The 22316-nt window shown below is 38.9% G+C and overlaps 1 protein-coding gene across 1 annotated transcript in view; it reads right to left on the reverse strand.

Moving 5' to 3' along the window:
• PCSK2 (proprotein convertase subtilisin/kexin type 2) overlaps positions 1-22316 on the reverse strand; it is a 107433-nt gene that overhangs the window by 39484 nt on the left and 45633 nt on the right. Inside the window, exons 3-5 of the mRNA XM_074864364.1 lie at positions 17288-17401; positions 15467-15575; positions 13411-13448 (exon numbers count right to left, since the gene is read on the reverse strand). Coding sequence (XP_074720465.1) covers positions 13411-13448; positions 15467-15575; positions 17288-17401 — 261 coding nt within the window. The remainder of the gene's footprint in view (positions 1-13410; positions 13449-15466; positions 15576-17287; positions 17402-22316) is intronic.

Consider the following 22316-nt stretch of genomic DNA (forward strand, 5'->3'; position numbering starts at 1 on the left):
CAAGCTTAAGAAAACAGAATATGCTTACCAGGAGGCAAAGAAGGAGGCAACGTGATATTTTCCCTAGGAGAGGTGCTATAAGGCTTAAAGTTCATTAATGAAAAAGAGGCACTGTTGCTAAGTCAGTAGTCATACAGTAAGCCCTCTCCTCTCTGCCACGGGAAGCACGCGGTTCTATTTTGTTTTGGTTTGTGATTTTTTTTAAAAATGGAAATGAAAAAAACCTGCAACTCTTAAATAGCTCTGCCTCTACATTAACTAATTTACATGTCCTATATTACTGTCCAACAAATTCAGAGCTGCATTCAAGACCTTGTCAACACCGAGAAGATATCCACAAAGTAATAGGCTGTGTTCAAAAATATTAACCTTAAAGAGCAAATTCACTGCTGGTGAATATCATCATCTCCCTCCAGAAACTTAAACCTTTTACCCAGTTCTTACAGGTACATAATAAAAGTAAAAATGCTCAGCCAGACAACACCAGCCAGATCTTGAATAATTAATAAGACTGCAGCACACTCTTCTGCCGTCCTCCTTTTCAAAACAGTCAGCAACTAACACATCAGAGCATCACTTGAAATGGATGCAATAGAGAAGTGTGCTGGGTCCTGAATATTACCTGAGGTGCCCATAAACTCTCCTGGTATTCCAGTTCCAGGTTTTCACTAGAGGCCCTGCCTGGCCACACAATGAGCAAGTACAGAGCACACCACAATGGTGATTTCATTTTGAAGTTATCACTGAAAAAGCTCTTACTTGAACATTCATCAACCATCTGGGATTAGGTCAAAAGAAAAACTAGTGGCATTACAGCCAAAAGAGGACAAACTGACTACAAACAACAGGTGATGACTGATTAATTTAAAACAGTAAAAACAGTTGAGGTAACAAGCAGTAACAATTCTAACAATCCAGTCGTTAGAATTTACAGGAAGAAGCACTGGCTGTCCCACCTGATGTAACTTCTTATTTTGGAAAGCTGAAACTTCTTCACTGCTTAGGTTTAAAAACAAACAAACAAAAAATTCAGGGAAAAAAAAACCCGTAAGAGTCTCATGTTAACATTTATATTTATCTTCATTAAGGCAACATTATTTTTAAAGTTACAGTTATGAGGAAAAATAGCTTCACTAAGATCATCTTACATTATGTTCTTTTTCTACATTAAACAGATTTCCTTTGTCAAGTAACTGAGGATCCTCTCTACATATCACTTGGCACTGCAACGTCACACAACCTCTGATTTTACTTTTTTTCCCCATTAATTTCCTTCCTACTTCCCCTCCAGACAAAATCAGAAAACCACCACGAGTTACATTGCTGGCTGGTGCTCTTCAGCATGGGAGCATCTTCAAAAAGAAAGACTGTGGCTAAACAAACTATTCCACATGGGGAAAAAGCACCTGGGCAGTACCACAGTGTTGCATACCACACAGGTAGATCTAAGCACAAACTTTTTTAATCTTCAGACAGAAGAAATTATCAATTCCATTCTCAGGTACCAAGACTGTTGAATGTTTTCCCAATAAACAATTAAAAAAAAAAAATCAAAGTTCAAATCCATCCAGCTAAATGACATCTAACTCTCTGCGGCTGTTTGATAATGCTTGGCTCAGAGGTATATAGTCAAACAGGACCAAAAAAGAATCACAAACTCAGAGAATTTAGGCTGAGGAGAATTTTTAAGAAGTGGAGAATTATTTTTTTTCCTAACCAAGTTTTATAAAGAAGACTAGCTTATTGAAATACCCTCCATTTCCTCTCCCCTGCATCTTCACCTGACATAGGAGAAAGCATAAGAAATTGAAGCAGGCATGAGACTTTATTAAAAAGCAAGCAGCCAAATGAACTTGTGCTTATAATAAAGAGGCTGCTTCACAATTCACCTCATGGCATTCTTAGCCTGCTCCACAATTTTTAGGTTGATGTGGAGGAAACCTGAAGTACATCACCAGTTGTTAATTACTTAGAGCCAGAGTTCTGAAAGCAAAAGCAAGTTAACCTACACAAAAATGAAACCTATTTCTGCTCAAACATTCCTTAATTTTCAGAGGGGGTGCACAAGAATCTTTAAGCTATACCTACAACATACTGAGGGGGTACTGAATGTTCATAGGGAGGCATATTGCTAAGACAATTAAATTAGTAAAATAAAAATAAATTAAACAGCTAGTTACTGTTAAAAATTTTCAGGGCAAGTAGCAAATTTAAAGCTTTAAAGCTTCAGACTATGGAACGAACTCCTTGATTTCTTTAATTCGGGGGGAAAAAAAGAAAAAATCTTGGCATCTGAGTGGCTAGAGATGTGTGAGCTGTTGGATTATTTTACTGTAATAGCAAATACAAATTGGGCAATGACTTTTACTGAAAAATACTGTGAGCACAGATTTCATCTAGCTTTAGTGTTCCATTTTATTAAAAGCCTGGCCCGCATGCCCTTTCCAATACATGGATTTTTTTCCCCCTTCAGATACTTTGATTATGTATTAGTGTGACCTACTGAAGTTGAGAGTAATAGAGCTATAAAGCTGGCAGCAGAGAAACAAGGTTCAGGTCCATTATTCTTAGTTATATTCCTGTAAGAAATAACTGACAAGTCTGTCGGTACATCAAATGTGTGCTGGGTGCTGAGCTGCAGTAAAGGTTGTGTTTGCAGTGTTTTGATGGCAGTCAGCACTTAGAGCCTCTTGGAGGGATGAGCTGGAAGAGAAGGGGAACTAAGCCCTCTTGCTTCTGTCAATGAGCTCAATCCAATGTCTACCAAAATCTGTCACGGGCTCTCCCACTAAACACAGTGGGCAGGATTCAGATCATGCCCAGCATATAGGTCTCTTAAGTGGCATATGGTGGATAAGGGACAATTTTTCCCATCAGTGTAAGAAAACCTATAGTTTGCAGTACAAACTCAGCAGTCACTGGAATCCAGTCATTTAACATGACATGGTCTGGGCGAAGAGCAGCCACTTGCACTGGGAGAGCAAACACTTCCCTGCTGCTGTGCATGGCTAGCAGGAGTCGGCACCCACATCGTGCTCTGTGACCACAAAGGCATCACAGTCAGAGGCATTAAAAAATGATCAACTATCAGCAATGCTGACAGCAAAATGCAGGAATACTGGACATATGGTTTTAACAGCACTCATAAAACAAACTTGGCAGGGTATTAAGGATGACCACTTTAACAGGTTACACCAATCTACTGTTACAAACCAGGCAAACTGCAGCTCTGCAAAGAGGGAAATCAAAGTGGCTTAGATGGTTTGGGGAGTTAGCTACAACAGACAGACCTGGTCCGTGGTGGTTATGGAGAGGGGAGGACAGGGAGAGCTAATCTGGTGATACAGAGGAACTGGAAGTTGAAACAGATGAGACAGAAAGTGGTTGCGTATTCTCCTTCTTCTGAAAGGTTTCTCAGCTGACAAGAAGCCCTTAACAACTGCTCAACTGGTGTTTCACCTAAATCGCATGAATATGGAAGGTGAACGACACATAAAAGTGACGTTGCAGGTGAATCAAAAGGAGGTGAAAATTTCAGAGAAGAGACTCAAAAAACATAATGCAAACCATCATCTACATTTCTTTTGTCACAAAAAGCAAACACAGGTTGATTTACATGCCTTACAAGTTAAAAGGTCTTGAAGATTCTGTTTTATTCCAGCTGCATGCTGACCTTATTAGCATAGTTTGAGAACATCCCAGGGGAGTATTAATAATATGACTAATATCCGTCAAGACATGCTGGGTTCTCAGGGATTTTAATGGACCAATTTATATGCTTTTGCATTAATTAAAAAGTTTGCATTGTTTATTCCATGTGGAATCAGCAAAACCAATGAACAGCTAAATCGAAAATTTCAGGGAGTGAAGATGAGATCTCCAGAATAGACATTCTCATGTAAATCCACACATACTACATTTTGCAGGTATTTATGCTTTTCAACAGTACGTGATCATTCCAGGTTCCTGTCTTAAAGATTAGTATATTTGATAATAGCTAATGTTTTTACAGTAATTTACTGGATGCATAAATTTAAGAAATGTCCTAGACATCCTTAGCTGACTGAAAGAAAGATCTGCAACTACATCAGTCAGACACGGTATCACTGTCGACTAATTCAGCAACCGAGTTAAGTGCCACTGAATTAAAGTGATTTAGTTTCTCACAAGAAGTAATTGTAAAAAACATGTGCTAGCATTGAAATTATGAAGTCCTTGAACACAGCACAGCCTTTGTGCTCTCCTTTGTACATATTCAAAGAGAGATTAATCTCCTTTAATAAAGTCCAGACCACAACCTGCCTGCAGAACATTTCCAATGATCCCTCATCTACAACAAAGCTTATGAGTAACGACAGCACAGGGGATGTGTGACTGAGGTATCCACTAAACTTTCACCAAACAACAGCTACACAGCACTGGAAGTGGCTGAAGTTTCATCAAATACAAGCTCCTGTTCCACAGTAAAACATGTTATCCCAGGCAGTCACGTTTCCACAGATCTTGATGTCATTATTTGCTCAGTTCAAGCTAGGAAGCCTATGCCTCTTATGGTGATGATTCAAAAAAAGGAATACACAGTAGAACAAACATTACAAACCTGTTATTTATATGATCTGCCAAATTTCTGATTGCTCTGAACTTAATGGAAAAACTACCGGTGACTTCAATGAGGTCAACATTTTATTAGACATTGCACACTGCTATTCCTCTAAGAGATGTTCATTATGCTTATTGCTTCTGTTGGGAATGCAACAGAAATGAAGAACATTATATTTAAATCAAAGCAATCTGAAATAGGGCAGGCGTTTAAAAATATCTTAACCACCTACATAGCTACTGAGAAGTGAAATATTAATATGGAGAACATAAACGCATACAACTAAAATCAAACAAATCAAAGCAAACAACCATTTCAAGATGAAGTGCCAGGACAGAAAATAATCAAATTTATTTAGAATGAACAAAATTATTTTACAGGCACAGTGAAGGAGAGGTGTTTAAAGTATTGGAGATCATCTGCATCTTTATCTACTGTATTTATAGGCTATTATGGTTTTGCAGAATAAAGTGGACTCCTCATGCCTCCCTGCCCTCCTCTTCTGCAAGTTTGGCTTACCCAAAGGGCTTGGCCAAAACTCTCCTTTTAAAACCACTTGCACGCCCACTAGTTAACAGTGGGTTTGAGACTCGCCTTGCCAAAATCACCACTGGGCTTCAAAGTCTCTCCCTAACACCTGCAAATTCTGATGAAGCTTCATGAGGGACTAGTGCTCCCCACACACGCCATCTAATTCAGAGTTCCCTGGTGATACCTCCGTAGCCAAAATGTAACTACAGAATGAAGTTTAATCAATTGCCATTTCAATGCTGATGGATATTCAGGGATTTCTACACTGGTTAGGTCTTAAAGAGTATAGTTAAAATCACTATTATTTGAAAAAAAAGAAAATTTAAAAAGCTTCCAAATATAAAAATCTTCAAAAATGTTTTTGCCTTTTTCAACCCAAAATGTGGTATTTTCACTTTGGGGAAACAGAACCTCTTTATTTCGTTTTGTTGAGCTTGGTTTTAAAATCACCTGGTGTGCACTGCCTCCAGGGGACCATGTATCTGACCCTGTTCACCCAAGTGGACCATGCACCAGAGTGGGATTTTGCTGTGCTGTTTTAATTCAATGTGCTCTAGAAGTCAAATATTTAAAATCAGGTTGAACTGATCCAAAATTTCACTTTTATTTTCCCGTGGACACTTTGATTTTATAAAACACTCATCTTTGCTGGCAAAAATACTGTTCTGATGCAAGATTTCTGGCCAAAAGCTAACTGGTCTGCAGAAAGGGAGGTAATAAAAAACTAAAAGCAATACCAGGTCCTTCCATAGCAAACAGTGAGCACTAACATCTTTCCTCTACTTTTCTTGCCCAAACAAAAGAAGAAAATATTTCCAAAAAACTTATGTGGAGAAACCCTGGAGAGAGGCACAAGCCAATTTCAAAACAGTCAGCCAGAACTGATGCAGAAATGTCCTTATCCACTTTCTTCCACCCCTGTGCATTTCTCATTTCAACAATCTTAATTTACTTTCCACGGATGATGCCTTAAGTGAAAATTAATACCACTGCTTAATGATTGAAGCGATTAGCCACCTTGCACTTTCTCAGTGTGCAGCTGATTAATTAAGTACATTGATTATGGAGAAAAATAGATGTTGCGGACAATGTGTGGTGTTTAGCTTGTAAAGCAAGTGTCTTTGGCACCATCTCACATTGCTTGCACACCAGGCATGCATTTAACTTGAAGATTATCCCTTTCAGATGGTTCTAATACAGAATAAAGCTGGAAACTTCTTGCAGCATTCATTGCTTTGAAAATAATCTCAGGCAAATGCAACTATACTATGTTACTATCCTCCTGATTCCAAAGGAATTTTATTTTGAGGGTATTTTCTAGCCGGTATAAATCAGTACATCCCCCTGAAGAGGTCAACATCAGTGCAGCAATGCCAACTCCAGCTGTATAGACAGTACTAAGCACCAAGCCCCAGGACCTGCCAAGCATTCAGGGTCCAGATCTCTCATAATGGGCTTTAGGAAAGCAGTTAGCATAACATCTTTCAGTGGGAGAAATCCAGTTTTCAGCTGCAAACGCAGCTCTGTATGTGACACAAATCATCTCTCCTTAAGGCAATCACACCTCCTTCACAAGCAGCAGCCTCCTTTGCAGAAAAAGCCTCTTTCTACGCCCTCTGGCCATATTAAATAATCCAGAGAAGAAACAGTCTTCAAATTCTTTCTGCTGTTCCATCTTTTTAATTGAGTTGAAAGCTAGAAGGCTGTAATAACATCTATGATTACAAAATATTTTTATCTTTCATTAAGTAAGAAGACACTGACATCTCCTTTACATAGCACCACGGCTTCTCTCTCCTGATAGCAGTGCTCATATTAAGTAGCTCTAAAGCAGAGAAGAGGAACTGTACAGTCACCTTATTTACACTTCAGTACATGAGCACTGCTGCGACAGGTACCTGCAAAAACAGTTACTGTTGGGAGCACAGGAGGACTATTTGCAGGACCCCATTATGTTTTCCAAGATGTGAAACATTATCTGTATGTGACAAACTCAGGACACCCTTCCAAGTACACAGAGAACCTTATCTGCCTGCTTGACCTTATCAGAGAAGGCACCATCTCTTTTTCAGCCTTTCTTATGTTAAGAGAAGAAAACAGATTGCACAGGACAGAGATGAGCCCAGAAGCTGATCCTGCACAGAATAACAGAAAAAAATAGCCAAGTCTGAAACAGCGAACTTCATTATCTTCCCAGTAACTTCTAATTTATGCTGGTGAAACTTCATTGTCTTGCATGTCCTGAATGATCATCTTCTAAACACTAGAACCAGCCTCCTGGCTGCCAGAAGCCACTTGAGCAGCATAAACAGCCCAAGAGAAGGCCATCAGTTTTGGTTGCTAAGGTATCAGTCAGCCTGGCATTTAAACACTTGATCCATCCTTCTATCCTGGCAAAAGAGAGGTTTCATTTTGTCTCAACAATTTCTTGATGAAATTTCTGCCACAATCTGCTTTAACAGCATCCATCAAACAGCGCACTTACTGAATTTTCAGTGTTAGTAAAAGGATGTACTGTGTATTTATCCCAGGTTTGGATTGATAATTTTTAATTGTTACGATACTGTTTATTTTAGAAAACCTATTAGCAAAAACCCCAACTCCAAAGCAACACCAAAAAACCAAATTCAACCAACCAACCAACCCAAAACCCAATTAGTGATGTGTTGAAACATCTGAAACAGTTTATTCTGTTCTTTATTTTTTAATAATGCAAATGTTATTTCAACATTGCAATTAAAATAGGTACTAGTAACAATGGCCAGCACACAGAGTTTGCCCATAACTTTGATGTATTAGCAGTAAAGGTTTATTGAAATTGAGTCTAGTGCATGTGCTCAATAACCCTTTGAAATGCAGTAGGAAATGGCAGTGTAACTGTCTCAGGCTCTTTTGAAAACTGTGTCGTAAGAATTGGATCTCATAAAGCTAACTGAAATCATCTGCTGACGCCAGGCAAGTATGAACCTGACCGATGGTTGGGCTTTACGTTCCCTGTGGATCCCCTGGGCTGATATTAATGATGATAGTGCAGAGACAACTGGGAGCTTTTCAAGGATCTTCAGAGGGTTTCCAGCAAATTTCAGTCTTGGAAGGGTAACATTTTTCTTGCAACAAGTTATATGTGAACGCTATTTGACTTGGGCAATTACATCAGCTGGGATTTCTGTGGGGCAGATCATCACAGTCAAAGCAGCACAGTTCAACAGATGCCAATGGAGCTCTGTCAACTTACAAAACCCCACAATTAAGCCCCAGTGATTTTAGTGGAGATACTGATGATTTATACTGGTAAATTATTGAGGTGAGGCTCATGGCCTCCAGAACAATTTGCCAGTCCTTTCAGTAGCGTGCAGGTAGCCCAAGGCATACTCATAAATTCATGCTAATGAAGGAAACACAGACTTTCTAAAGGAAAGAAGATCCTTTATGTTGTTGCTAAGCTTTGCTGCACATATTGCAGTGCATAATTTATTGCCTGTATTATTTCTTATTTCTTTCGTGGCTGTAAAGATTATTCAATGATGGTTTTGTTCTTCTAGCAAACAATGGAAATTGCAGCTCATAACAGAAGTAGAACATTTCAGTCCTTAAGTGATAATTATTCCAAAAATATGCTTCTGTGCTTCTCAGCAAGGTGGCAGGAGCTGTTATCATATTAGCTGGTGACAAGTTACCAGAAGTTGTGAGAGAGACTGCTTTGTGTTTGGAGATGTTGCCAGAGTGGAAAGAGAAGACAGGTAAGACCACCTGCTGTTCACATTTGAATAAGAAATGGTAGATGACAGTAAACTTCAATTAACTCCAGGGTAACTGCAGCAAGTCTTCCCTCACTCCTTACAGAGAGCCTTTTTTTCTCAGCAAACCCTTTCCTGCATACAGCTTGAGTGACAGCTGGTGAGGACCTTGGAAGACAGAACATAAGGTTGTACCATAAAGATACATGCTACAGAGAAGAAAAGACAGAAAGTTAGGGGAAAGACAGCAATGAAGAGCTGCTAGGAAGACTGCATATTTGTCTGTGCATGTTACATCTGTGTAATTCCACAAATTTCAAAATCTTTTTTCTCATCTCAGTATATTACTATCTATTACTAAGAACTGGTGCATGATTCTCATTTTACATGTATCGGTACTTTGTAAAAAAGTTACCTATTCACATAGTCACCTCTGATTTTCCTACAGTAAATGTTTGTCTTATTCCCTCTCCATCCCCAGCTTTTTTTAAACAAGCTTTCAGCTTCAGGCACAGTTCAGACACTGAAACCAGCAATTCTTTACTCCTGGCCCAAGTCTCTTGGTGGGATCCCAATTTTCCTCACTACTGCTAATCAGGGACAAACCCACTTACATGAGACTATCACCTCCCTGCTGCTGTAAATGGATAATGTAGCTACACTGACCTTCACCAGCAGACACTGGCCAAGTATAAAAGTACTGCAATACAAACCGATACGAGAGAGAGATCAGCTTATATTTTTCTGTTTGTGGCACAACAAATCACCATTTGCTCTCTTTTAGATTTTTCTTTAAAACAATGTACTGAAATTTGTAATGTACACCCCTCACAGCTGCTGTTCTCCTCTTTTATTAGACATATCTAATACGCAGCCCTTGTTACTTCACTTTTCTTTCTCAGATGCTGTATCTTGGAGAAGTCAGTCCTGAAAATTGCTGGCTTTGTGTGTACAGTCTGAGTTGAAAGAAAACCATGGAGTACATTAGGCTTCAGCTTTTTAATTATCAGTTCATAATGAAGGGTTCTCTATGTGGGAAAAAAAAATAATTTCCTGAAGGCTGAACCTCTGCAGGGTTTCCAAGGCTTGGAAGAAAATATCGATCGTTTGACAATGAGTCTCTCTGCATTCACGGTGCAGAATGGAAAATTCCAGCTTTGCCATAACCCCCCGATCCCAGAAAAGCAAGTAGCTATACTGCAGCAAGCTGGGAGGGCGTGCTGGGAGAGCAGTCCATCCAGACCACGAGCAGGCACACTCCTTTCCATGTATATAAACTGCATTAAAAAGAAAAATGGAGGATTCAAGCTGGAAAGCTCAGAAACTGCAAAGAAAAATATGGATAGAAGTGCACTCCATATGATAGGTCATAGTTCAGCAATTTTTAGGAGAAAATACAAAATGTTTTTTTCTTTAGAAAGCTCTTTCTCTTCCCTGACCCTCCATTTTGTCTAAGTGCTAACCCCCATTAAACTATTCAAGCAAGAAAACCAGCAACTCAAAACCATAAAAGCCAAATTAAACTGAGTAACCAATGCCAAGTTTTTATACTTGAAAATGCTCAAGTGCCAAAAACACCACCTTTGAGAGACTTTCTGATTGCTCCCAATTTTCCAAGCAAGATGTACAGACATTGCCAGGGTATGCAGGCATTTGCACACTTGAGAAACATAAGCTGTAGGCTTTTAATTTTCTAAAAATAAACAATATAACTTAAGAGAAAGCTGCCCCCAAAGTGCAAATGTTGTGAAACACAAAGCATGTGGTATAGGAATTGCACAAAGACGACTGCCTTTGCTATGCCAGCCAGAAGCAAGTTAACAACTCATTCCTTAAGAGACTCTTTCGCTGCATTTTTACGTCTAAACTGATCTTTCCTCCAGCTGAATTTAAGTCCTTGTCTTTAGTTCATGCCCATATTACTACCTACTAGGAAAAACGGCCCCCGTGGTCCCTGAGACGCAGTAGATGCTGTCAGAGCAGGATCTCCTAGGACTGAAGGAGGCCTCTGCAGCCTCACAGTGAGAGGAGAAGAGGCAAAGTGCAGGTGGACCAAGCCAGCAACTGCTGTGCTGTACTTGGGCGAGGGAGGAGATGGCAGATTTTAGCAGCAGGAGTTGGCCTTGCTCTCCAGTCAGCCACAGCAACTGCAGCCGGCTCTGTGTGAAGAGGTGCCAGCACCTCTTACTGGTTACCAAGTTTACCCTTTTACTGGTTACTTTGCCTATAACGTGCTAATTTATCAGCACATTTTCTTGCTGTGTCCTCTGGTATATTCAGCATGGAATTAAAAGTGAACCCTAGGCAATAAAGATGAGCTACATGCTTTTTTTTTTTTTTAGGTTGTTTTTTTTAGGGTTTTTTTTTAGTTTTTTTTTACCTTTTTTAACTTTTTTTTTCTTTTTTACTTTTTTTTTTTTTTTTTTTACCCCAATGCTGTGACAGCCTATAACCACAGATCTCATGTGACAGCTCAGATTTTTGTATTTCTCTATTAAAAGCACTGGGCTGGTATCTCCTCTAAGACTGTGATCTTTCAGATGGGGTTTCTGCTGCTCCTTTAACGACTGTCTTACCAACCGCTCATTCCTCAGTTTTTTCTCCCCTGTGCCTGACTACTGATCTGCCCTGCACAAGCGATGCCTAATTCTGCATTTTGCATTGGCCAGACAATCTTATTTTGACATCATAGCTCTAGTACTGGACCGCTCCGTGCTTGGACAAAGTCACTCCTACGCAAACCTTTTCAGATTCTCAAGATCTGTCTCCTCACAAGTCTCTCACGACTGCCATTAAAGGTTTGTTGTCCCCATGCCCAGACAGCTTTTCTTCTCCAATATTCATCTCAATATTTCTTTTCTGAACTCTCAGGTTTCTCTCCAGCTCCACTATTTTCTGATTTCTAGCATCAAGTCTGTGCACTGTCATTCTCTGTGTCATTTTCTATTAATTTCCAGAATACTCACTATTGCCACTCTAAAAACAATACATTTCTGCTAAGCCTGACAAATATTTATCCGTCAAACAGAAAATATTTTTAGAATTAGAAAACACTGTATTACTGAAAAATCTATTTTTTGTTTCTGGGCATGATCCTAGCCTCACTGTTAACAATGGAACTGCTCCTATTTGACATTATATCAGATGTGGTATACACACTTTTTGCGTGTTTCTTTGAAATATGATGCTTAAAACCAAAATATTCCCACATACTTTGTCCACGCCCGCTGCTGAAAAAGTGAGTAAAGAGGGTGTGCTTTGCCCAGACCATATGCTAGAACATAGACACAGAGCACAATTCCTCCAAAGATAAATGCTGCCTTTCACAAACTTCTTTATTTGTATCAATTTATGGGAACGTCCTACTGAGTTATTCCTCCTGAGAATTTTGCAGTCAGGGCACAGGATTTAATTAGCTGCTATCAAGTTATTAAGCCAGCTCATAAGGAGTAAAACTGGCTTACCTCTGTGGTCAGCTATTTCCCAAATTCCTTGTCCAAAGTAAACACCTTCTATATCCATTTATTCTCCACCAAATGTGCTTTGCTACTTGCAATAACAAATACATTTTCATCCTGTGTGTTGTTATTTTCCAAATTGCAAGTATGTAAAAATAACTGTCTTACTTTTTCTCATTTTGGAGCTGCTCTGTCTGAATGGCTCATGTTTTCACCAGAATTTCCAGTTGTCTTTGTTCTTCTTTTCATTTAATTGCAGTCACAGACTAAGCCACATGGCTCAGTTGACGAAGCCTGGCCTTCCCTCAGGAAGCCACTGACTGCAGGAGGATAGTAAGACCCCAAAGCACAGACACTGCACCTCCCCTGGGCAAGGAGCCACCCCTTCTTAATGCCCATTGCCCAACGGGCCACCACAAGCACAGTGCGAGAGCAGCATATCACAAAGGCAACCTACAGTCCATGGGTGCTGGGAGCCCTTGTAGACACCTGAAGATAGGAGTGCTAGTGTCAATGGGGGGCTGGGGAGAGCCTGGAAAAATTAAGAAAGATAAAAATCCTCTAGTCCAAAGGTCTGAAGCCTGAGGTAGGTTTGAAGAACAATCAATTGACACAGCGGTGCTGAGAATACACAATCTGCCCTGCACGTGCTTTGAAGCACTGGATCAAAACACCTGTTATAAAGGAATTAAGCTGTTCCTGGAGGTTTCAAAGGCTAATATGTGCCTTGCCACAGCCCACAGCTCCGTGGCCCTCCAAGTGACAGGTGCATTCTGCATCTTAATAGCAGGATTTAGAGCCAATTCCCAGGTTACTCATTTCTGTCCTAAATCCAATATTGCAAGCTGCAGCTTATTTAATGTGAGGCACCACTGTCATTCCTCTACAAAGAGCCCTGTCATCTTTCCATTCCTTGCACAGGCAGTCCCATTTTTAGTCTGCTGCTTTCAATGTGAAATATATCATCTGTAAGATCAGCAGTTCAGCTGTACTCTTGTTCCACTCATTATTTAAAATTTTGTAGCAGAGGGACTATAACAATAAGAAAATCCACATTTTACAGAAAAGGTCAGCATGTACTTACGTAATTTGATGCAAGATCAGGATGCAGATAATCAATTCCTGCAGTAAGATAGTGACAGAACAGAAACCAAAGGTTAAGAGTTTTAGAACAGATTTTCTAATGATTACAGAAAAAAAGAAGATTCATTTGCAACCATAGGAAAATGATCATGGTGAATAATGCAACTAACTGAAGTAAGATCCCAGATTTTAAATGTGGACTTTTGTGTACCATTTCTGATGCAGTCCCAGCTAGGAGTTTTCAATCATTTATATCAAAATCTAGGTGCCAACTGAAAAGGTGAGCTCAGTGACAAAATTTATTGACCTGGTCTATAGATTAGATCATATTTACTTATTAAGATTAGTTTAAATCATAATTTATCTTTATACAAGTTCTATTATCTCAAAGCATAACAAAACAAACAAGATCAGTAAGCACCAGATCATTAAAGGATATAAAAATGCATATTTTTAACCACTGAAAATTGTAAACTAAGTAGACAGAAAATTACCTAAACTAGACTTGGAGAGATCACCAAGGCCAACATTTTGGATTATGTGTATGAAAGAGAACTTTTAGTGTTGGGTTAGACCATTTTAGCAAATATCTGAGCATAGGCTCCACACCTTGGTAGCGTGCTGAAGATTGTAACAGTGCAGTGGTGTGGAATATACTCATTCTGATCCATGGTATCTTTCTACATATGGCAAATACACAAATCCCAGGGGATGGTGTAACAGAAGCAGCAGATCTACACTCAGATAGGATAAGCTGACCTATTACATATCCAGCTAAAACATACAAAGAAACGGCCACCAGTCTCCCGTTACATTTTGAACATTACTCTGCCCTATGTCTCCAACCACCACACTATTACCCGCTCAATCCTATCTGCAAGAAGAATGTCATATTATTGTGGTTATTCTAATGAAACTATTACCTGCCATTTTGTAGAGTCCTTAGCACTAGATTTGCATGAAGAGACCCCCTGTATCTGTGGAGAGCCTTACTGATCCAAATTGTAGATGGACAACAAAAGCCCCGGTGAAGAATGATGTTATTCATGTGCTCTCTTCCAGAGTTACTGGAAGTGAATATAAGGCAAGTTACCCCCTTCTCTAAAAGCTTTATCTGATGGGCCAACAGCTTTATTTGACCTGAAGCTCAAATAGTTTGTCATTATCCCCATCCCAGTCATGCCTGGCTATTCTGAAAGCTAAGGCCTGCCTCTAAAATCAGTGAAATTGTGATTTCTCATGACATCACATGAGAGACTATCTCTCATGTGAGATTGATCTCTCATCAGTATACAGATGTCTGAGTCTACTTTCTTCCACAAAAATCTTTTCTTGGGAGTAAGCAGGTGAGGAACAGAAATAAGTGATGATAGATCTCAGTTGACCCTGGAAAACATATGTGGATCCAGACATTTTATTTATTTATTTTAATATTATTCAGTCACCACAGAAGAAGAACATTCAAAATTTAGCCCAAAGGAAAGTGCAAAAGACTGCACAGAATTCCTGTACTTCAGCAGGAATCCATGAGTAGAACAGCTGTGACTTCAACCGTACCTTTTATCTTTATCTTCCCTGAATTCACCCTCAGATTAGTAATGTATTTAATATGCAGGTCTTTATTGACCTTCATTTTAATATGCAGGTATTTATTGACATTCAGCATGAAAGTGTTTAATTATTTCAGATGTCAAGTATGACTTTGAGAGTAATGTAACCCAGAAAATGTTTTCTTAAGTACTTTTTGCACAGCAATTACATCCCCTAGCCAGTGCCTGCAGAAGTCAAGGGGAGTCCTTCCTTTAATGGCCATTATAGTGCCCTGGAAGATATTTGAGTGATAATTGCAAGCTACTGTTAATGCTTGAGTATCCATGCTTCAGCATCCCTAGTAAATTCTTTATAACATATTTTCCCTGAAGATCTCAAAGTCTTTATGGAGACTGGTAGTCTCACCACTATAAGCAATCTGTTATTACTTTTTAATCTTTTTTTGACTTTGATTACATGGAAAAAGCTACTTAAAAATATTAAACTAGCACTCAGTCTCCACTTACCATCATCCATAATTCCTATGGTTACTCCCTTCCCTGTGTATCCCAGCTCCCATGCTTCAGCTACATTAAGGTCAAGTCCAGGAGTCCCATCTGCTTGACCAGTGTTAATCTAATACATCAGTGAAAAAGAAGAATAGATTTTTTTACTTGACAAACACATTTCCACAGCCTCTGAATTTTGCTTTATGTCTTTGCATGTATCTTTGGTATGGAAAATATCCCGTTTGTTTTGAAGTGCACATCTGCACATAATCATATCTACTGCAATAATGCAGCAGTTGAAAAAAAACCCAAAAAACCCCCCAAAAAACAAAAAAAACCAACCCTGGGTAAATTCACTTCTTTGTGGTTTATAATATTCGGTTAAACACTGAATCTTCTGGACCCCAAAAAAAGGACTTTTCTACATAAGCATGTCAGGGCAGTTGGCCAATCCAGAGAAAAGTTAGACCAATGGATTTTACAGAGGACTTTTTTTATGAGCAGGAAATGCTTTTTTATTGAAAGGAGGGATCTACTGAAATTCATGACCACTGAGTTTAGTACCAGAAACAACTTCTCTGATAAGCAAGTTAGCCCTTCTTTAAGCAGGAAAGTTCACTAGACGAACTTCAAAGGGTACTTTCCAACCTTGTGTGTGTGTGATTCTATGGTTCTGCAGTGCAGGCAATCCCCCCATCTTCAGGCATTACTCACGTTTACCAACCTCATTTGCAAATTTCTCAAGTTCTGCAGGAAAAATAATATGGTTTTTGCTGTTCCACACGCAAAAAATGTTCAATTCTGTGTCAGACGCATCTCATTTCAAAACACTAAAATTTTAGTGTACTTTATAATCTAAAAATTGTATAGCTTCATAAAAAAATTATTTTTACCACCACAACATTTTGACTGAAATACCAGAAAGAAGTGAATTAAGCCACACTTTAGTTTATCATCTTATGAAGGATGAAGTCCCATCCGTGCAAATGTGTCCTCATTCATCTGAAAACTCCTGTCTTGGGAAAAAAAAAACCAAACAACAAAGCCAGCCGTATGGGATGGAGTCATAAAACATAAGAAATGGATTAGAAGGAAAGAGAATAAGAAACAGTATTCTTAAGCAAAAAGACCCTTCTCAAGTCAACAAGGCAGTACCACATTTGCTAAGTATTTCATCACAAATAGGTTGCAACATTAAAACTGACCAAAATTACTTTATCATCTTTTTTAATAGAAAAATATAATTTTGGCTACTTGTATGTAAAAAGTTAATTTTTCTTTTATGACTAAAGACTTCTCCCTATAAAATATGACACATGAAAAATGAAACAATTTAGCAAAATATCAATTTCTTTTGACATTAGCTTAAGCCAAAATTCATCAGTTTTCAACTGTTCTGCTTTTGACAGAAGAAAATCAATTAATATTCAAATTTCCATAAGAAAAGAAAAACCTCAACTTTTTCTAGCCAATACACTAGAAGTTTTTGTTATACTTCTATAACAATATTTTACCTGGCAAGAACTCAAAGACATGATTCATATGCAGTTTTAGGGGTCACATCAGCACACCAGGAATGCCCACAGGACACCAATACAGTTCTTTCAAGCCTTCTAAGGATCTTTCCGTTGACTGAAATGAAATTTAGCTCTTGAAATGTTCTGGGTCTTCCCAGCATAAAAGAGGTACAGTTAAAAACAACAGGACCGAGCCTTGGATCCACTCCCAAGTTTCTGTGACATATTTGGAAAGAACTCTTGCAAAACATTGCAACAGCACAGAATGGCTTGAATGCCAATTATTTAGTTATAATTACTGTGATTGTCTTCCAAAACTTACCAGGTACCATTGCTTCGTAAATAAAGGATCATTCATGTTGATGTCAATGTCATTGATGTCTCTATATCCTCGCTTCCTTCTGCTGAAGCCTTCCTGTTGCACAGCTTTCCTTACCTGGAAGGGTTAATTTTTCCATCTTTAGTTCAACGTTCTTAACCACATATACAAAGATTTTTTAGCCTCGTTCTCACGAGAGATAAGGATCATGAAATCACGCTGTTTGTGTCCGTGTCATTCATTTGCAACTTCTAAACCAATGACTGATTTCAATCAAAATTTGCAAAGAGGTAAGAGCTCTGGGACTACTACAATGGCTATGTGGGGGAGAGACACCCAGAAGCATCCTATCTGGAAGAAAGCTACAGCTTGAATGTGTTTTAGACACCCAACAATGTGCATAAGAAAGAGCCCCTATTCAGGCATCATTATTGTCATGGATCTTCTTGCCATACTTTTCCTTTTCATTGCCACCAAAATCAAAACATTGTTTTTATTAGAAGATAAAATATTTAACTAATTCCCAATATGTCACTGTTTCAACATACAAGTATTTGATAAAATGAGGATGCAGGTCTCAACCACGCCTTTACTTTTTCAGATTTTTCTCCAGGGCATTTTCAGTGTGTTAGATAGCCCTTCCTGCCAAAGAGATTTGCTGGAAGAAAAAAATCTGGTGTTGTGTGCTTTCATCATACTCCTGAGGTTCTCAAAAACACATCTTGTAAAGTGATCGACTTTCAGGGATTATCCTTGCAATAAATAAATGATAAATAAATACACTGGCAAGAAAACTAAAGGGCAAAAAAGCCACTAAACTGACCTCACTGGCTGAAGTGCAAGATATGAAAATACTGGTTATGAAACACAAGTAGCCATAGTTTTTTAGAGATCCTTTTCTTTGTGAACAGCAAATCCACAAAAAACGTTTAAGTAAGCACTGTTGAAAATAAGAAAAGTTAGGCACACAAACATCTTTGGAGGCAGGAACTACAAATGTCAGACCATAATCATCTTATTTGTACCCATGTAAAAGAGCACTCCTAAAAGAGACCGCTGAATGATTGTAATTGGAATTACAGTAAGTGCTAATATTCCCAGACCTTGCAGAAGTGCTGTCAGGTTTGGCATACTCTTTTTGTACTCTTTAGCCTAATACCTGGAACCAAGATATCATGAAGAGTCACAACATTTAATTAAAATATATATATAAAAAAATCTATAGCCTTCTTGATCAAAGAGAAATGCTTAAAACCATAAACTGAGTACACCCTGAGGTGCAGCAAGAAGGCAGTAAGACCCCTAACATTTTCTTAGGCATTTTCTTGAAACAAAAATGCATGGTTATTAAATTAATCTAATAACTCAGAGAACCACTTCTACATGTGTGGCTTTGGCATTTCTGATTAAGAATACATATACAGGAGTTATACTGCCGTGTCACAGTAACTCATAGTGTGTCAGTCAAAATCAACAGAGGAGAAACTCATCCAAAGATTAAATCAGATCTTGGGTTAGTTGAGTCATTCTTGGAAGTGTCCTTCTGTCTCTGCTAATTAAAGCAGGAGCCTCAAAAGACAGTGCTCAATGAGGTGCCTAAGGCTGAGATGAAACTGGTATCTAACTGACGGGGGCTAAAAGCTATTTTCTCCACTGCTACATTGCTTCATTATAACCCTGAAAACCTAATACCAATTCATAGTGAGCAGGATGGGGCAGCGTGCCCTAAAAAGGCAGTATCAAATGTTTCTAAAAATCTACTTGTATGAATTCTAGCACCTTAACTAAAGGTACCAAATGATAAAATACTGAATTGGTAAGTGCTTTCATTTACACGTGTGTTTCCATTACTTGTGCAGGTTCATTAAAAGCAGAGCAGATTGAAAATAGAGAAAAAACCTAATATAAAATTAGCTGGAAACAGGACAGTGACTAAGTAGGATGCAGACTAGGTGTCTGTAGTGGCACCAGGTATCTGTACAAAGTAAAGAAAGGTATAAGCGCACTGTTTGATACCTCTAAGATAAGGCTCAGTGATGCCATGGAGACAACAGAGCAATCACCTGTCATTATGCCTTCCTCCGTTACCACCCCTGCCTCTCTGCTTGCGACTGCAAACCCCGAGCTGTCACCACAGAAAATAATTATGAACAGAAGCCAACCCTCACTTAGAGGGATGCCAGAGAAAAAGATTTCATGCGTTTGTGCTCCCACACAAGCTTGCTGGCTCTGCAGGACCTGCTGCATTAAGACACCGAATTAGGATTTAGTACAAAAAGGATTTCTACTAATTAAAAAGCAATGCTGCAGAGCCCTGGCTTTTTTTTAAAGACAACCTGGAGGAAGTGGAGGAGCAATTTACAGAAATAGCACAGGCTGTTTTCCCTCTTCAGGATCATCTCATTTGTCTGATTTGTTCCATCTTCACAATAAAATACAATTTATTTTTTGTATTATATTATATTACATTATATTACAATTTCCTGAGACAAGGAAATTTACCCCTCAAGGAGGTATAACCTTCTCTGAACTAAAACCGCTCTGTAGGCTATTTTCTGAATATTTCACATGAAGAAAAAGTGTACAGGATGTTACTATCCACAGATGTAACAGCCTCAGAAATTCTGAGGCCTCTTTTTCACTACAGAAACAAGTGTTTTTTCCTCACATTCACCAACGATGGTAACCCATACAATCGCATCCAGAAAAGATTAGGCATTTCTGTCATGATATGAGCTGAAAGGTTTGGGTAAGGCCTTGGTAGCTTCTCACTTACATAAGCTACAAACTGCCTCATTCAATTGCCTTGTATAGCGATCATAGTCAGCATGAGGTAAGAACTTGCCTTTCTCCTGATGAAAATGTGTCTAGAAAGCAATGATCCCAAGATCATATAACATCCATATATTCCAGAAAAAAAAATCCTCAATAAAACAAACTTGGAACAGGATGATGCAAAACCATTGATCTGAGTGGAGAACTGCCCATTAAGGGTTGCAGATAGCTGACTTAGGAGAATCCTAGTCTTCTTGCCAGCTGGGCATCTACGTTAGAAAAGTGGTGTTTTTCCAGAGCTGGGAACTTCTGCTTTCTAGACTTGTGCTAGTCCAGATCAGGAGAGGGACTGCATCTGATTCTACCTCTATCTTTATGGTTTTCTTCTTAAAAGAAGAGCAGGCCTCCCTGTGACATCAGTAACACAAATGCATTACGTATCACATCACAGGTAATACGTTTCAAAAACACACACAAGAAAGAACATCTTTGCATGTGCAACAGTAAAAAATCGTTGGAAAACATTCTGATCTTCTAACAGCCATAATCCCATGTACTTGTGTCAAATTCAGACCTGGAATCCAGCCCTCAATCCAACGCACACTGCAACCTCAGGCCATCTTTTAAATACTTGTTTCTCTTCACTGAAGCAGGAAAAACAGCATTTGTAAGACTCAGGCTTCTGATAAGAGCAGCCTGTGAAGGATGATACTTGTTAGAACCTAGTGAAGGAATGAGATTTTCTTACTAAAATAGCATGAATTTTACTGTCTCAAAATTAGGCTTATTTATCAGCAATAACAGCCTTTTGTTTATTTCATTCTTAATTCATTTAGTCCTTTTTCATTAGGATACAGGATTAAGTAGAGAGCAAAATCTGAGCAGCTACTTTATTAGCATGTGACTAAATCATATAAAAGTTACTAGCTATGTTGTAATCAGAATGAAGGTCATGTATCAAAGAAGGTAGCCCATGGATGATAAGATCTTTACAAGGAAAAAAGGTTCAAGTATTGATTTTTAATATACTTGTACTTATGCATGGTGCATAAAGTCACTTGGATGATAATAAACCAGCAGGATACTGATGCAGAACAAATTAACAAAATAATCAATTGACTGCAATACTGCTCCGGGAGGGCCAGAAACCACAGCACTCTAACTGTGCTCTATGCTCCTGTGAATGCCAAGATAATCAGCTACTCGTTTTGACGGAACAGGGTTAATTGTACTGGTGAGCTCCTGCAGTTAAATGACTCTGTTGAGCATAAATGACAGATTTACTAAATTATACCAGCGGGTGCACAAAAGTGGAACAGTACACACAACCCCAACCTCAAGAATTTCAGAACAGGAGAATTCGGGCCAAATTCCAGAGGAAAAAGACGATCCCACTGAGAACATCTAGTAGGCATAGCTTTTTAAAAAAGGCATAGCAGTGAGATGATCAACCAAAGGAAGTAGTGGTTCTGTTTTCTCTAAAGCCTCAAGGTCAACACAGGTCTGTTCCTGAAGGTAAAGTAAGAAGTTGGAAACTGATAGCCTGTATTTTTGAAGAAGTCAGGCTGGTGGTTGGACTTAGGCCCTATGAATTGTACTGAAAATCAGTCTCCCATGAAGGTGGATTGGAACAGCGTGTCCAGATGCATGAAGGCATCACCACATAAACCACCTTCAGCTAGTGGAAAGCTGTCCTGACTCTTGCTGTCATTCATTTCTGATATCCAAAAAACATGGTGGCCACGAAGATGGAGATAGAAAGTTCAAGTGAGCCAGAGTGATGTGCACGCCTAACTCTAAGAAGTATGAGAATGGGATATCATGCACCTGCAGCAGCTTTTCTGGGTCTAATCCATGACAACCCCTCTGCTCCCCAAACCCGTACAGAGTTAATGAGCGTGTCTTTTTCACCTCTGACTACTGCCTAAGTAAACACAAAGACATTTAATTTTACTATCCACTCCACCCACGTAACATAAAAGAGATGTATCTACCAGGGAAATAGTGATCCCATTCACAGAATGCACACTCATCACCTCTACTGTCCAACAGCTGCTTACTGGTAAGGTCTGAAGATGTCAGAGAGGAGCACCCATCCCACATTCTTCTACATTTTTGTTAAAGCCCCAAAGTAACCAAGTTTTGTGTGACTCTCCACTACAAAATGAAAGGAATAATGCTGACCCTCCTCATTAGCAAAAAGAAAGTACAGACCTACTTGAACTGCAACTAAAGTCAGATGAACCGAACAAAACTG

The sequence above is a fragment of the Strix uralensis genome, chromosome 3, assembly GCF_047716275.1.
Source record: "Strix uralensis isolate ZFMK-TIS-50842 chromosome 3, bStrUra1, whole genome shotgun sequence".
Lineage (NCBI taxonomy): Eukaryota > Metazoa > Chordata > Aves > Strigiformes > Strigidae > Strix > Strix uralensis.